The sequence below is a fragment of the Aspergillus pseudonomiae genome (genome assembly GCF_009193645.1).
Source record: "Aspergillus pseudonomiae strain CBS 119388 unplaced genomic scaffold BDV37scaffold_33, whole genome shotgun sequence".
Lineage (NCBI taxonomy): Eukaryota > Fungi > Ascomycota > Eurotiomycetes > Eurotiales > Aspergillaceae > Aspergillus > Aspergillus pseudonomiae.
The window spans coordinates 215,277-230,799 of NW_022476025.1; the positions used below are offsets into that span (position 1 = coordinate 215,277).

Here is a 15,523-nt window from a genome sequence, read left to right on the forward strand (position 1 = left end):
TTTCAACAGTTGGCCGGCTGGCCCAATGGCAAGGCGCTTGACTACGAATCAAGAGATTGCAGGTTCGATCCCTGCGTCGGTCATAGTTTTTGCTTTTTCTCAAACATCTTAGTTAGGTCTTCGATCTATTTTTTTGTTCTTTGTCTGACCTTTCCATTCTATCATTTTCTCTCGGCCGTTTTGTAAGGTATCTACTCTCGTACTTCGTTGCTCTAGAGAGTGCCATCGCTACCTACACTCAATTCACGTATACTGTTCTAATCATGCGCTGGTTACTCGCCTTGCGGATATATATTTCCATGAGACAATGCTACTCGTTGACGCTTTCACATACCCCCCTCAGAGCACCGCAGTCATAAAATCAAACCAAGTTTGCAGTGCAGTACCAGAATATCGGTAATTGTACTGTAACCTAAGAAATGGCTTGATTCCTGACCTTTGCCCTTTTCAAGATAATCAGCCGAGGTCTACATCATGTACAGGACTCATGGCTTCGACGCTCTCACGTTTCAGATCACAACCTTCCTGATAGACTCAACGGACTACTAAGATAATGTTATACAGTAACCTATCCATGAATATACTCTTCTCAATTCAAGCCTTTAGATATTCCCACGATGGCACGAACCCGTGATGCCCGTCGTCGTTACCATTGACTCTCGCCTCAGAACTGGGTACAATGGTACTAGAGCACCATTTCGCCCCCTCTACCAATAACACCGATTCCTTATCACAGTTCACAACCATACAATTCTCTAGTACTCGCCTGAAAGCTCCCAGAGCCGAGCCGCCGATCTTCAACCATGACCGCGACACCAGAGACAGTGCTGACCTATCCGAACGAAAACATCGTCCGACCCTTCTTTCGCTTCTATCCTGCATTTTTTCCAATAGTGCTGGTCGTAACTGGCCTCCACGTGCTCTGCACAAAAAAAGCTGCTTGACCACCCGGCCGTCAGTCCAAGTTCTCCCCGATTTCACCATACAGAAGAGAATGTACGGATCATACATGGCAGTGTCGGATTGAGACTTGACAAGAAGGGACTACACACACTGAAAGGAGCAAATTTTGAAGCAGTTGTTGAGTTTGAGGATATTGGGAGTAGCTCAAGAGTTTTTTGGGGCGACCGAACTTTAAGGGAAACCCCTATCACGGAGAGCTTTAAGGCTTGAAGGGCTCAAAATGCTATCTAGGGCCTAATGAGCTGAATACTAGAAGAGCTGTACGGTTGTGCTAGGTCTACTGAGGAAGCGCGCGAATTGCCCGGCCTTACTTACCAACCTAGCCAGTTTCACAGGGATCTAACGCGATGACTTCCAAGGTTACGTTCGTGGTTCTTTTACCATCAAGTCCACGACTATACTCAGAAGAACTGAGGGTATACTATTCTCATAGACTCAACACCGATTAATTGCAATCGCTGGCGCTCGAGTTTTCCATGCTCTGCTAGCTGTAATATCAGATACTGTTCGCGCATCGCCAAAACTACAGCTTTCACAGCCAATCAATATCATTGAGCCAATGACGCAATGATGCACGCTACTTGTAGCCACTAATTGTAAGTATGCATATAACTTTATTTTCATTATCTATTCCGAGGTTCACGAACTTGTTGAGGCTTATTTTGTCGATCGTTGAGCGTTCGCGTAGGGCAACGAGGACCCTACTATCATCCCCCCGACCTAAGTTCTTCGATTTGAACTGTACGCGGTTTTTTTATGTTTCTGTTTGAATTTCGGCATTTTGCTTGCTACTTTATGCTTCAACTGAGGCATTGTGAATGAGCAAAACCAGCGGCTAACTTAGGATAAGTCCAGGACAACCCGTCCTTGCAATTTACCCTCTCCCATCTCCTCGAAGACACTTGTCAACTTATCCATCTTCTCCGTTCGGAAATGAGTCTTCACGATTCCCCGTGCTGCGAATTCCAAGACCTCAATTGCTTCTCTCCGGTTACCGACGGCCGACCCCGTAATGTAACAATGCTTGCCGATCAAAGTGGCGGGTAACGCACTCGCGATGGGCTGAGGGTTGTTCTCAGGAAGACCAACACACACCATTGTCCCGTTGAAGCGCAAGAACTGCACAGACTGGGCATAGGCTGCGTTGGAAGATGTGCAGACGATGACACCATGAGCGCCCAGGCCACCAGCAAGGGACTTTACATGGTCAGATATAGCTTTGCCATTGTCATCCGTGGGAAACTTCGTGAGGTCAACGAAGTGTTCTGCACCGGATTCCTTGACCAGCTCCTCTTTGCTGCCGTGGTCGATACCAATCACACGCAGCCCCATACCCTTACTGGCCAGTTGTACAGCAATATGGCCCAGTCCACCACCTGCACCAGAGATGACAATCCACTGACCAGGTCGAGCATTGCTTCGTTTGAGGGCAGCATAGACGGTGACACCTGCGCAAAGCATGGGTGCTGCTGCATCTGATTCTAAGCCATCTGGGATGGGTGTCACGTAGTGGGCAGGCCCTAAAACATATTGCTGGAAAGTGCCAGGGGTATAGTATCCAGAGACCTTCTGATCAACACAAAGTCCTTCCGCACCGGCCTGACATGGTTCTACAAGCCGGTCAATGTGTACCCTATGTGTACGGTGGAGCATTATACATACGACAGTTCGTGCAAGCACTGGAAAGCCACTTGATTCCCACCCTGTCTCCGACTTTGAGGCCAGAAGATTCGGCTCCAGAGCCGAGCTTCACAATCTTACCGACGCCTTCGTGACCACCAACTTGTCCGGGCTGTGTTGGGTGTGGAAGCCAGCTCCACTTAAGGCCATGTGAGTATTGGTATTAGAATATTCAAAAGGGTTCTCAAGAACATACAGAGTTTGTCATGATACTGTAGTCTGAATGGCACACACCGGAATGGGTTCTGCAGGCGTGTCAGATGAACACTGGGCCCAGCTCGGCTTGTCACTGTGCCGCGAGTTCAGTCAGAGCTTACAGATTGATCAGTACCTCGCCTGCGCCAGGCTCAGGGACGTCTAGTTCTACCACTTTGGTTGAAACAGTCCCAGGCTGGTCATAGACGGCCGCCTTTTGCTTCTTTGGAATCTCAGAAGTAGCCATAACGGACTATGTGTGAACTTGACTAAACCGTGTGTTTTGATAAAAATGTGATGGGGACGTTGTAAGACAGATAGTTTGAGAAGTGTCCTCGCAGGACTGTGGCCCCAAGTTCGCTCTTTTTATCTTAGGTGAGCATGCCACGCCAAGTTCCTAGCTGTTAGGCAGTGTAGCCGAGACGGGTAGGAGGAGGTGATGATCACAGCTGGCTGCGGGGGTGCTGCGAGTGCACATCTTTCGAGGGGCTCGTCGATCGCTTGTGAATGCCTCATTAAGGGTTACATTGTATCCGGCTGAGCCTACAAACCAATCATGTGGGCTGAAAGTTAATGGGATCAAGAGTGAGTGAGGGGGAAGCGATGACCGAGGGAGTTTGCGCTGAAAGGCCTCGGCAAGCTATCTTATGTCAGGCGTTGTCAGATCACCGCGCATCCCTGAAAGTTGGGGATTTTAGTACGCCTCAAGGATACCAAACTCAGGGAATCCCGCTATTAAATACCCGTCCCAAGCCATTGTCTCAAAGGTACCCATTGGGACGATGTGATCGTGCCTGGAAATCCGTACTTTAAATCCTTCGGCCTAATGATCACCGAATGGCGTCGCAGCGATCCCCGAGACAAATAAGATGATCTCCCCCACCCTTGAATCTCAATTCTTGGAGGCCATTGATCTGTCCATTTCCAGATCAATGCAGAGCCACAGAGTTTAAGTGAACCTGATCACACTCAGGTGACGCAATATTCGTGTCCAACTAAAGCGTCACTCAAACAATCCATCCTTTACCCCGCAATCTCCCCCGCCAGAATCGCGATCCACCGCGACAAACATCTCGCCCAACACAATTATTGCAACATGCCTATTCCAATTGTAGATTCTCACATCCATCTTTTCCCGGAGTCTCACCTTCCAACTCTCGCCTGGTATGGCCCGGAATCCCCCCTGGGATCCCAACACTCAGTCGATGAGTATCGCCTTGCGACATCCTCGATCTCCACCACCGCAGATACCGCTGACCTGACATATCTGCGCGGCTTCATCTTCCTCGAAACAGATCGCATATCTTCCGTCGAGGAGGCTGGGGAAGGCTGGTCTCATGCTCTAGACGAAGTCTCACTGCTTACGAGAATCATCACCGGGGCTCCTGCGGCGGGTGAGGGTCACCACGATAAAGATAGGCATCTCTGCCTGGGGTTTCTTCCATGGGCACCTGTGCCCGGGGGATCTACCGTGCTACAGAAATACATGGACCTAGTGAAAGAACGTACCAAGACAGATGACGTCTGGAAGAAGCTTCGGGGCGTGAGATATCTATTCCAAGATAAGCCGAAGGGTGTCATGCTGCAAGATGACGTTGTTGAGGGACTGAAATGGCTTGGGAGAGAAAAGTTGGTATTCGATCTGGGGGTGGATGCGAGGCAGGGTGGATTTTGGCAGTTAAGGGAGGCAGTCGAAATGATGAGGAGGGTCTATGATGGTGTGAAAGAAAGCGAGAAGGTTGTTATAGTCATCAGTATGTTTGAACTTGCGGATTCCCATTTAACCTTTTCTCCTCTCTCTCTCTCTCGGCCGTGGTAGTTGTTATCCAAAGCTGACGAGCATGAAGATCACCTCTGTAAGCCGAATCTCCGGCTTCCCGATCCATCGCCCGCCTCGATAACGACGCATCCCGAATTTCTGGAATGGTCGTCTCTGGTCACCGCCATGGCACAGTATCCCAACACGTACATGAAGCTTTCGGGCGGCTTCTCTGAGCTACTGCCAGTTCCTTCGGATCCCGAACCTGATATTGCTTCTATTGTGGAGAGGATTCGCCCTTGGACTGATGTAGTGTTTGATACATTTGGTGCCGAGCGAGTGATGTTTGGGTCTGATTGGCCGGTCTGCAACGTAGGGGGAGGCGGTAACGCAGTCACCTGGAGACGTTGGAAGAGCATAGTGGAAAGCATCTTAGAGAAGAGGCAGTTAACGGACGAAGAGAAGAGAAATGTATGGGGTGGAGTAGCAGTGAAAGCATACGGAGTCGAGATATGATCGCCTAAGAACCTTTTTACTATATACACTATCTATCAAGAATGAACAACAGAGATTCCTATCCACCCATCTATTACCTACTGAAGATTTACAAACGCCCCACCATCCACAAGGAGCTGTGCACCAGTCTGTAAACACACAGTTAGCACCCGACATACCCCCAAACTTGGAAGACAAAGGAATAGGAAATGAACCTACCACATAACTACTCAACTCCTCACAGGCCAAAAACACCGCCGGCCCCGCCAAATCTGGCGGCTGCCCAAGCCTCCCAAGGGGAATCCTCCCCTCCATATATTCCCGCTTGACAGGATCACTCATATCCTCATCATTTAGCTGCGTCCGAATAGTCCCAGGTAACAGCGCATTACACCGAATATTATATTTCCCCAGTGCAACCGCACAAGACTGCATAAGACTTAAAACTCCAGCCTTAGTAGGCGTATAATGAGTCTGCTGACCGCCACCCACGAGTGCCGAAATAGAACTTATCCCGATAATAGACCCGCCAGGCGGCGACTGCTCCAGGGCCATCTGTCGAGCCGCCGCCTGCGTAGCATAAAAGGCTCCGGAGAGATTGGTGTTTACCGTGTGGCCGAGGAGGGGAGGATCAACTCTGTAAGAGAAATGGGAATGTTATCATACCACTCTACATACTATCATTTTGAACAGCCAAACGGAACCTGCTTTCACAGCATCAAAGATAGGATAGGGTAGGGTAGAACGAACTCCAGGAACTCGGCGAATTTGCACACGCCAGCGTTGCTCACGAAGATATCCAGTCGGCCAAAGGCAGCGACCGTTCTGGCGACGAAGTCGCGTCCCGTTTCAGGCTGCGTGACGTCCCCCGGGACGGCGATGAAGCTGTGTGAGTCGGCGCCGGTGATCTCGGAGACGTCCTTTTGCAGCGCTTCAAGGAGAGGCTCCTCTTTTGGTCCACCCAGGTGGTTGATGGCTACTTTTGCGCCGTGGCGGAGGTATTCGAGGGCGACGGCCTTTTGGGACTTGTGTTAGTTTGGGACTTTAAGGGGTCAGAAGGGGGTGGGGATGAAGTACCCTGCCAATTCCTGTTAATCCGCCTGTGATGGCGGCGACTTTGCCTACTAGGAGTTGGGGAAGAGGCATTGTGTGGGTTGGTGTGTTTGGTTTTTGGTTTGGGATGGGGGAGAGGGGATCAGGGACTGTGTGATTATACTCTTATAGCACAGATAATTTTTCTCAATTGATTTATTTACGCCCGTCGTCGTGCCTTTTGCTTCTTTCGTTTCTCCATCTCAACCCCGCCGCGCGATAAGATAGTGCGCAATTGGTGGGAGTTTTGCTCGGGTTCTTCGTGCTATTGTTACCCCGAGCCCACCGATGTTTACCCCACATTTTGGCCAGTCGGGTGGGCGTTGCGGCAAGTGCCTGTCACATGGGTTAAGGTGGTCGTCGGGAATTTTTTTTTTTTTTTTTTTACCAAAATGGATGCTTAGCATTCTGTCTATGTAGTTTCAACGTGAAATTCATAACAATATGTACATTAAATAAAGAAAATGCAATGGAATTTTAGATCCCGCTGTATCATCCCAAACATGAGTAAAGCGACGAGTGGAGCTTCTAGTGAGCCGCGCCATTGGCTCCATTTTCCTTATCCGTAGGCGGAGCCAGGCTCTTCTGAGGAGCAGGAGTGAGGAGGGCAGAAGCTGGGATCAAGGGAGCGGCGGGGTTAAGCTCGAGACCGAAGCCTGGCTTGTCTAGGATGGAGACATCGAGGTAACCCTTGGTGGGAATAGGCTCGTTGAGGAACAGGTTTCCAAAAACTGGTTCAACGGTATGTCCATCAGCAGAGTTGGCAAGGTACTCCTGGAATGGTGTGTTGGGCTGTGAAACCACGTAGTGGTACGAGTATGGGCCTGATGCATGAGGGACAACGGGGATATCGTATGCGGCTGCGAGCGCAGAGACCTTGAGCAATTCTGTCATGCCACCAACCCACATGACGTCGGGCTGGACGATATCAAGGTTACGACCTTCGACGAGCTTGCGGAAACCGTAACGGGAGTATTCGTGTTCGCCGGTGGTGAACTTCACAGTGGGGTGGGCTCGCTTGAGGAGAGCATGGCCGTCGAAGTCATCGGGGCTCAGGCACTCCTCCCACCAGTCAATGTCGATTCCCTCAGCTTCACATTTTTTGACAAGCTGAATAGTGTAGGGAACATTCAACGACATGTAGCAGTCCACGCGCAAGGGGAAGTCAGGACCAACGCTCTCGCGCTGCTTGCGCAGGTATGCCACGTTCTTCAGGAGTCCTTCGGTACCCTCGTCTGGGCCGTGGGGCAGAGCTACCTTAGCTCCAGAGAAGCCCATAGCCTCAGCTGATGCGGGCTGGGGTCCGGTGCAGTAGAAGTCGAGTCGTGTCCGAGTAGCTCCTCCGATGAGCTTGTAAACGGGTTCGTTACGAATCTTTCCCTGAAGATCCCAGAGTGCCAAGTCGATCACCGAGATGACAGCAACCGGAAGACCCTTCCGGCCGTAGAACATAGACGCACGGTACATCTTCTCGAACAGGTCGTTGACATCGCGAGGGTCTGCAGTGAGATGAAGTAATTAGCCTGACTATATCCCTCATCACGGCAAAGACTAAGAAGGTTCGCACCTGCGCCGATCAAGAAACGCTCGAAGTGCTGGTGTACCAACCAGCAAGCTGGAGGGCCACCAAAGCCAGTCGCGAAACCCTTGGTTCCATCTGTGGCTTCTATTTCCACACAGAATGAGCCCAAGACATTGATTCCCCACGATGTACGAGATCCGCGATATTGCGCCCATTTAGTCATGGGAGTAGAGATGTTGCTGTCGATCAGCCAGTGACCTCCTTTGACCTGAATTGAGAATAAGCCGGTATATCTTTCCAAGTAGGGCATGAACACATCATTGAAAGAGGCTCAACATACATTGTGATAATCACCACCGGATCCTACACCATCGATGATGAAGGTGCGGATCTCTTTGATGCGGGGAAATTCAGATATAGAGCCCATGATGAAAAGGATGAGGTAGAAAAGCAGGACAATGTGCTAAACCAGAAGATCTATAGAGAATAAGGAATAGAAAACACTCAGATAAATTACAAAGTTGCGCCGGGGGTAAAAGGCCATATTTGAACGCATAAGAACCCCAAGCCCTCGAGGGGGCGTGAACATACCCTCGGTCAAGATCCCGTGTCTCGGTACAATGCTCCCCCGAGCCTGTCAACACTAGCAGTTTCCCAAAGGGGCAAAATCCTTCTCACCGGGCAGTTAGTCATCGGGCTCGTGGGAGACGAATCGGGGGACTCCGATTGGCAGAACCCAGTGATTTGTGGAGAATCTCTAAATGCGAATTAGTGTTTTGCGGGGTTAGTTGCCGGTGACTGCCTCAGGCCTCAACCTGTTTGTCACTTCTCTTCGCCCATGTTGTTGATTCTTTCGGTGTTCCTTTCCCTCTGTACCCTACTCCCCAGACCCGGTTTCTTGGACACTATCTAAGTGTTAAATCGGATTCTTCACAGAATCCTTCGGCTTTCGGACCGAACCAAATTCACCACCGATACGGGTCCCCGTCACCATGCAGTAGGGGTTTGACCGAGGATCTGTCTTAAACCCCGACCTCGCTACAGTACCATGCCGAACACTGCTGCACCCGCAGTCTCTGCGCAGCAGACTCCACCGATAAGGCGCCCCTTTGGAGATCAGGACAGAGATCAGAGCGCAGATGAATCCTGGTCTGCTGTTGATAGCGATAACGATCTTGTCACTCAAAATGGAAATGCGTCTCGCTCACTGAAACGCAAGCGCCCTCTCACAGTGTCGTACGTACCTCCGCCCTCGGGCCTGCAGCACGAGGTTACCATCTTCTTTCCCCTCGTCCTCTGGCCCAATTCCAGTGCCCGATGATCGTTTATGGAATAGTCAAACTAACGGCTCAAGATGCGAGCTGTGTAAGCAACGGAAAGTCAAATGTGGTGAGTAATTCTTGCCTCAGTGATTCTGCACTAGCCCTTTTGCGACCCTCTTTCTCTCGCGATAGATGATGCTGTAGGCTGAAATTATTAGATCGAGCTCAACCAAGCTGCGGCTGGTGCGCTCGTAATGGCCAGCTATGTGAATACAAAGAACGAAAGAAACCGGGTCTTCGGGCTGGGTATGGCAAAGAATTGGAACAACGTTTAGGTATGTTTTCTTACTCTTCAACTCTCGCTTGTTCACTTTCATCTCTCAGAATTTTGCTCACATGTTTCACAGACAGGCTAGAGGAGGTGATTCAGACACAGGCCCGTCTCATTGAAACACACATCCTACAGAGCCAGCCTCGGTTAAATCATGAGTTCCCTCATGCTGCGCCCCATTCTTATAGTTCGCCGTCAGAGCCTTCTGCTGCTCATGGGCCAAGTCCTCGAAATGCAGCTTACTTTCATGAGCCAGCATCTGTGCCAGCTCATCCACGTCCGTCTGACGCATCTATTACTAGTCCTTCAGACATCTCCGTTAGGAACGTGATGCATAGCCATCTAACAAGTAACCTAAACCCACCTATACCTATCCCACAAATTTCTGATACCACACACCCGAGTGATTATACGGGAAATGAGTCATCATTGAAGGTACCAGTCAATTTGTTCTCCAATCAGGAACAGTCATTTGCGGACCCAGAACTCGATCTCCCACCGTACGATCTGCTATACGCGCTGGTCGACCTTTACTTTGACCATATAAATTCGTGGTGTCCTATTCTTCACCGACGTACGACTCTAGACACCTTCTTCGGCCCATCCCCTCTTGAAGAAGCCGATCGCATGGTTCTGTATGCTATCGTTGCAACTACGCTGCGCTTTTCGAGTGACAGTAGGCTCAACGAGCAAAATCGGAAGCGGTACCATGATTCGTCCAAGCAGAAAGTCTTGCTTTATGGTTTAGAGAACTCCTCGGTCAAGGCGCTTCAGGCCCTGGTTATACTGGCTTTGGACTTAGTGGGCTCCTCCAATGGGCCTCCCGGTTGGAAACTGCTTGCCCTGATTACGCGATCCGTGGTTCAGTTGGGGTTGGCTGTTGAATCCAAATCCTCACTCATAGCTCCCGTTTACCCTTCCATCTATACCCTAAGAGCGGTTACTCTCCCCGACTCAGAGTCTTGGATTGAAGATGAAGGCAGGCGCAGACTTTTCTGGATGGTATATTTCCTGGACCGATATTCGACCCTTGCAACAGCCTTTGATTTTGCATTGGACGATAAAGATATCGACCGCAAGCTCCCATGCAAGGACGAATTTTTCATGAAAAACCAGCCCGTAGAAACTAGATGGTTTCACCACTCGAGCGATCGTGCTGACTATATAAAGCGTGCTGAAAATGTCGGCTCCTTCGGACTTTACGTGGAAATTCTCGGCATCATGTCCCGTATTCATACCTTCTTGAAACGGCCCGTGGATATCGGCGCTTTATCGGATGTTGAAGAGTGGCAAGCAACATATCGCAAGTTGGATGGTGAGCTAACGGCCTGGGAGTTTGGCCTTCCGGCTGAATATGCCTACGAAAACTCATCTAGGTTGTTCAATGGCTCGAAATCAAACAAGGGCCTCCCCTGTGACTGGGTTCAACTCCATGCCACATATCAAACGTAAGCATTACCATTAACCCTGATCTTATTCCCGAGTTATCTCGCAATGCCAAATCTAAATAATTACAGTGCGGTAATAAGACTCCACTCATCGGCTGCATACCCAACGACTCGATCCCCGATATTCACGCCGTCATACAGTGCCAGCCAGCGCTGTTTATTCGCAGTCGAAAACATCCTTTCTGTGACGCGCTTTGTTGTAGATAACAACATGCTCGATAAGCTTGGACCACCTTTTGCCTTCACGCTCTGGGTCTCTGCGCGCTTACTACTTGTCCATGGCTCTACGATCGCTCATACTGTGAGCCCGGATATAATCTTCTTTGTCGATACGCTCGCCCAGATGGGAAAGTACTGGAAGGTAGCTGAACGCTACAGCACAATCCTGCAGCGTGTACTTGACGAGTATGGTGAATATCAACAATCTGGTGTTGAAGATTCCGAGCGTGTAACGCCATCCAGTGTGAAGATCCTCGCAGATATGAGGCGCTGTGCTTTTGACCTGGACTTCTTGATATCCCGACAGCCACGCTCGTCACCTGCAGGAAGCCAGCCGACAGTACCAACCCCGGCCGCGCATCCACGCAACCTTGCACCAAATGAATTAGAATATCTTGATGTTTTCGGCTTCTTCAATGTGCCACGAGTACCTGCTGCCAGAGCTCCCGATATCACTGGCCTCGATATAAATGAGACGGTCAACAATCCTATGTCAATAAATGGTCTTACTGGGTCTGTTGTGGATGGTTCTGCGCCCAATGCAAACGAATTTAATATCACGAACTACTTGATCCCGACTCCGGAGACGGACTGGTTATTTCGCTCAGAAGGCTAACCATTACCCGCCAAATATTTTCTGATACCACCTGCTTCGCCCTCCAACGGTCAAGGAGGGCTCTTGCATTCCGGGTTTAACACCAGGCCGCCAGGCGTGACATATTTAAGCTGTACCCTTGTCTTCCAGCTCGCCTAACTTAACAGACCTAGTTTACCACCATGGATCTGACCATTGGACAACAAGCTTTGTCAAATGTTACAACACAGCCATAAGTGAGAAAGGTTTAGCCCGAATATGCTATGGAGGTTTTTGCGACACAGAGGGAGCACGATCGAGCCATTCCTCTAAAGTTGGGCTAGACCCAAAAGCAGGGTTCTTGCTACACCATCAACTCCACTTTCCACTATTTTGCTTGCCTGATAATGTAGCTTGCCACCAGTACGAGCAACTCAATGTTGTTCAGCTTCACATACGCCACGGGTCATTGCAATCTTTGAGGATATTGCTACCGCATCACTACTCCCTTAGGCTGTGGCCAACAATCCAGAGCCGTGAGACCACCAAGTATGTGTCGGAGAAGTATGTATGATAATATTCTGAAGCTTTAAGCATTTCGAAGCACATGTACAGTAACAGAAAGTCTTTGCAATCCTTCAGCGTATCCTCAGCGCAAGTTATGAAAGTAGAAAAACAAGATCGAAAAGAAAAAGAATGAGATGCAAGCCATAGAGTTCCCATGAAGCAACTCAGGAATCGAGTTTAAAGGATCCAGCCCCGAACATTTGACAAAGAGAAAATGCTAAAACAAACGAGAATGCATCTCACGTATCATAAAAGGCGTATTCAATCAGTCATACGACGGTATCTGACTCTTCATGTATGTGTCTTGTTTCATCAACGATTTGGGATATAATGTCCGGACAATAAGCTCCCTATATGCAAATCGCAAGCCCGGCAGACCAATATCAATACCATATCGACCCTAGTGTGTAAAGCTAGCCACAAGAAAACCTCAACGGCGAGGAAAATGTGCCTACTGTTCAATTCCTGGGTGTCGGTAGTTCTTCATCAGCGGGTTCAATTCTGACGAGTACTTCTTCTAGGAATCCTTCCAAGAATGAGGAGACATCGGCGCCCATTCCGACGGGTGCTTCGTTGTCCCAACGCTCAATCCTTGTGAATATTCCACCCAAGTCGTTCACAAGAGACTCCATCATTTGCTGAACATATTCCCGATTCGATTGGAGTTCGTATGTTTCCATTCTGGTATGGCCATTTTCTGCACTAGGGTTGCGCGATAGAAGTTCCAGGCGACGAGAACGACGGCGAACAGCCGCCTTTAGAGCAGGTAAGATAACACTATTCAGCGCTGTAATGTCGTTTGATGGAGGCATTTCAACACTAGGCTGTAGATTAGAGTCCATACCCCTGTGAAGCGGACCAAAACTACTCCCCAGACCAGGAGGCTGCAATGGTGTCTGGAGATGTCGTTGTGGTTGGGGAGATGCGTGTCTTGGTGTTGGTGGTGGGCGAGGAGATGGTTGGAACGCTTGGTGGTGAGGACGGGTTTCCGCTGCAGGTTTAGGACTCTGGTCCGAAGGACGTCGCAAGGGCTGTGCTGGCATGCGTTCCTGATGTGATGAGACCCCCAAAGCGCGAGGTAGATTGGCTTTTCTACTTTCTTGTGGAGCTGGAACGGCACGCCGGCTGTTCACGGAGGGCGAGGGACTTTCTGGGGTAGGATCAATATGAAGAAAAGATATGTCTCGGGCCAAGGATTGTTGCAGAGCTCTATCGTATTCACTGCCAGGGCTCTCCTTTAGCTGTTGGGGAATTGGTCTCTGAAGTTGGGATGGTGTTCGAGGGTTGACCTCTGCCGGGCCCTGTTTCACTGGGGATGGTGGTAGCGGAACTTTTGTTGGTGATGAAGGCTTTGACGCAGCCGTTGAAATGTGCTTCGTCTGTGCAGGTCTCTGTGGTGTGTAATTATTTATTTCCACTGATTCTCTTGGTGGCCGATCTTTAGGCTCCCACTCTGACGATTCGTGACCTCGTGTGTTCATATCCGCTTCTTTCATGGGCTTTAGACCAGGGCCCCGTCCAGCGGGGCGTACAGTCCCAAAATCCCAAAGATCATCCTCGTCTTCGGCGTTTGTGGGCTTCGGTGGAGGCTCAAATGCAGGCTCTTCTTCATCATCGGCATTTTTGTTGCCATAGACAGCATGCCACCGTTCATAGCGTTCAATCAATTCTGTCAAATAGTTGGTCTTCTTCGCCCTCTTGATAAAAGGGTGTTCAAGCAATTCTCTGGCAGACGGTCGTTCCCTAGGATCGCGGCGCAGGCAGAGCTCAACGAAGTTTTTGAAAGATTTGCTGAAATTTCCTTGCAAAGTGGGGGGAGGGTTCTTTGGGATCAGAAACAAGACCTTCATAGGATGAATATCAGAGTATGGGGGCTCTCCATTGGCCAGTTCAATTGCTGTGATCCCGAGAGACCAGATATCTGCTTTGTAATCATACCCTGATTGCTTGATAACCTCTGGAGCCATCCAAAAAGGTGTACCTACAAAGGTGTTCTTCTTCGTCATCGTTGCGGATAGTTGGCCAGAAACACCGAAATCCGCTAGTTTTACCTGCCCACTTGAGGTTAAGAGAATATTTGCAGCTACCATGCGATCAGTTATTGACTTTTCTAAGAGCTATCACGGAAAGAGACGGTTACCTTTTATGTCGCGGTGCAACTTTTTATCGCTGTGAAGATAGTCTAGTCCTCGAAGGAGTTCTCTCAGGATGATCATGATATAATCCTCCGGGATTGTCCCCGGGCGCATCAAATCAGAACAACTACCCCCAGAGCAAAACTCCATAACTATCCATAAGCTTGAGCCCTTCAAAAAAGAGCCATGGTACCTTGTCACATATGGGGAGTTGAGTTCAGATAAGATGGCAATTTCTTGGATGATGTCTTCGACTTCGTCTTCAGCATTTTCCACATCGATAATCTTGATTGCAACAGAGGCGCCCGTCCGCTTATCGACCCTAATATTCACGAGTCAGTGTCAAGGAAAATCACTCAAGTCAGAGATTTTTTTTAAATGTCGTATCATACCCTTTGTAGACACGCCCAAAGCTCCCACCCCCTGTACTTCAAGTTAGGGCACGGTGCTACATTGACGAGAGGCCTGTGAAAAGATAAAGCATACCAATGCAATTCTGCTTCATGTAAATTGACTCTGGATCCACTAGGCCTTCCATGTTTGTTGAGTGTGAGATTTATCGTGACGAATCGCTAATTACGGGTTCATGTAGCTCTGTCGCACTTCAATCTGTCAGCTTATGCAAAAGTGAGATGCGCAATCAAAGATCAGTCATGCAGAGCGGCTATATGCAGAGAAAATGGAGAAATGAAGCAAATAAAGACAAAAGTATGGTGGAATGGATAACAAAAGATGACAGCGCATAATAAGCGTCGAAGGATCAAGATAACAACATACCGACCAAACAAGGGGGACGGGCCTAGATTGCAAACAGAACAACTAGGCATGGAACACTGAAGTTATTGTATGAATCAATGGCGGCTTATCAAGGAACAAAACTAATAAGGAATTAGGCTCAGAGTTATCCCTGCGGATGTTGTTGCTCGTTTCGACGCTCCACTTACTATTGTTTTGATGGGATCCCTCGTCCGGTGGGACCTGGAGCTGTAGGCCATCAACAATGCGGCGAGAAGCTTTAGAGAGACACAGGAGCAAGCAAGATTGAATCTTTCTTGAAGCTTGTCCAAGCAAACAACACTGATCGGAGCGAGGGGCTTGTATGGACTCCTGTCCTGGCAACAGCTCGGAGAAGGATAACAAAGGATTGTTTTTCCCTTGCATTCATCCGAACAGCAACCACAGGAACCGGCTGGTGATTGGGGCAGGCGCGGGGTCATTTTTGCCGGGCGGTCGAGTTTCCCTTTGCTCCAGTCACGTCTCCATATCTCTCAGGCGGTGAAG

At 49.4% G+C, this 15,523-nt stretch overlaps 6 protein-coding genes and 1 non-coding gene across 7 annotated transcripts; 3 read left to right on the top strand and 4 right to left on the bottom strand.

Moving 5' to 3' along the window:
- The first annotated feature begins 11 nt into the window (after positions 1-11).
- On the top strand, positions 12-83 carry BDV37DRAFT_t110. The gene has a single exon. It is a non-coding gene; the product is annotated as a tRNA-Arg (tRNA).
- Positions 84-1,684: 1,601 nt separating this feature from the next.
- On the bottom strand, positions 1,685-2,782 carry BDV37DRAFT_248195 (zinc-dependent alcohol dehydrogenase). The gene has a single exon (XM_032081970.1). It carries the CDS (start codon positions 2,614-2,616, stop codon positions 1,804-1,806), a length of 813 nt encoding a protein of 270 aa, XP_031941428.1. The 5' UTR covers positions 2,617-2,782; the 3' UTR covers positions 1,685-1,803.
- A 1,152-nt stretch (positions 2,783-3,934) lies between these two features.
- BDV37DRAFT_283156 (uncharacterized protein) lies at positions 3,935-5,113 on the top strand (the record flags this gene model as incomplete). Its single annotated transcript, XM_032087235.1, has 2 exons — positions 3,935-4,592; positions 4,686-5,113. The coding sequence occupies 2 exons, from the start codon at positions 3,935-3,937 to the stop codon at positions 5,111-5,113; spliced, it is 1,086 nt and encodes a 361-aa protein (XP_031941429.1).
- Positions 5,114-5,190: 77 nt separating this feature from the next.
- On the bottom strand, positions 5,191-6,238 carry BDV37DRAFT_294152 (SDR family NAD(P)-dependent oxidoreductase; the record flags this gene model as incomplete). The annotated part of the gene is made up of 4 exons (XM_032089584.1): positions 5,191-5,241; positions 5,312-5,729; positions 5,843-6,108; positions 6,170-6,238. 4 exons carry the CDS (start codon positions 6,236-6,238, stop codon positions 5,191-5,193), a joined length of 804 nt encoding a protein of 267 aa, XP_031941430.1.
- A 474-nt stretch (positions 6,239-6,712) lies between these two features.
- On the bottom strand, positions 6,713-8,133 carry BDV37DRAFT_271635 (L-rhamnonate dehydratase; the record flags this gene model as incomplete). Its single annotated transcript, XM_032084746.1, has 3 exons — positions 6,713-7,683; positions 7,752-7,974; positions 8,047-8,133. 3 exons carry the CDS (start codon positions 8,131-8,133, stop codon positions 6,713-6,715), a joined length of 1,281 nt encoding a protein of 426 aa, XP_031941431.1.
- Positions 8,134-8,754: 621 nt separating this feature from the next.
- Positions 8,755-12,083, top strand: BDV37DRAFT_294153 (putative C6 transcription factor; the record flags this gene model as incomplete). Its single annotated transcript, XM_032089585.1, has 5 exons — positions 8,755-8,942; positions 9,061-9,095; positions 9,187-9,303; positions 9,376-10,747; positions 10,817-12,083. The coding sequence occupies 5 exons, from the start codon at positions 8,755-8,757 to the stop codon at positions 11,580-11,582; spliced, it is 2,478 nt and encodes an 825-aa protein (XP_031941432.1). The 3' UTR covers positions 11,583-12,083.
- A 49-nt stretch (positions 12,084-12,132) lies between these two features.
- On the bottom strand, positions 12,133-15,343 carry BDV37DRAFT_248202 (putative Ste20-like serine/threonine protein kinase). The gene is made up of 6 exons (XM_032081971.1): positions 15,187-15,343; positions 15,020-15,120; positions 14,729-14,844; positions 14,635-14,665; positions 14,248-14,564; positions 12,133-14,190 (listed from the first exon to the last, which is right to left on the bottom strand). The coding sequence occupies exons 3-6, from the start codon at positions 14,778-14,780 to the stop codon at positions 12,566-12,568; spliced, it is 2,025 nt and encodes a 674-aa protein (XP_031941433.1). The 5' UTR covers positions 14,781-14,844; positions 15,020-15,120; positions 15,187-15,343; the 3' UTR covers positions 12,133-12,565.
- Positions 15,344-15,523: the final 180 nt, after the last annotated feature.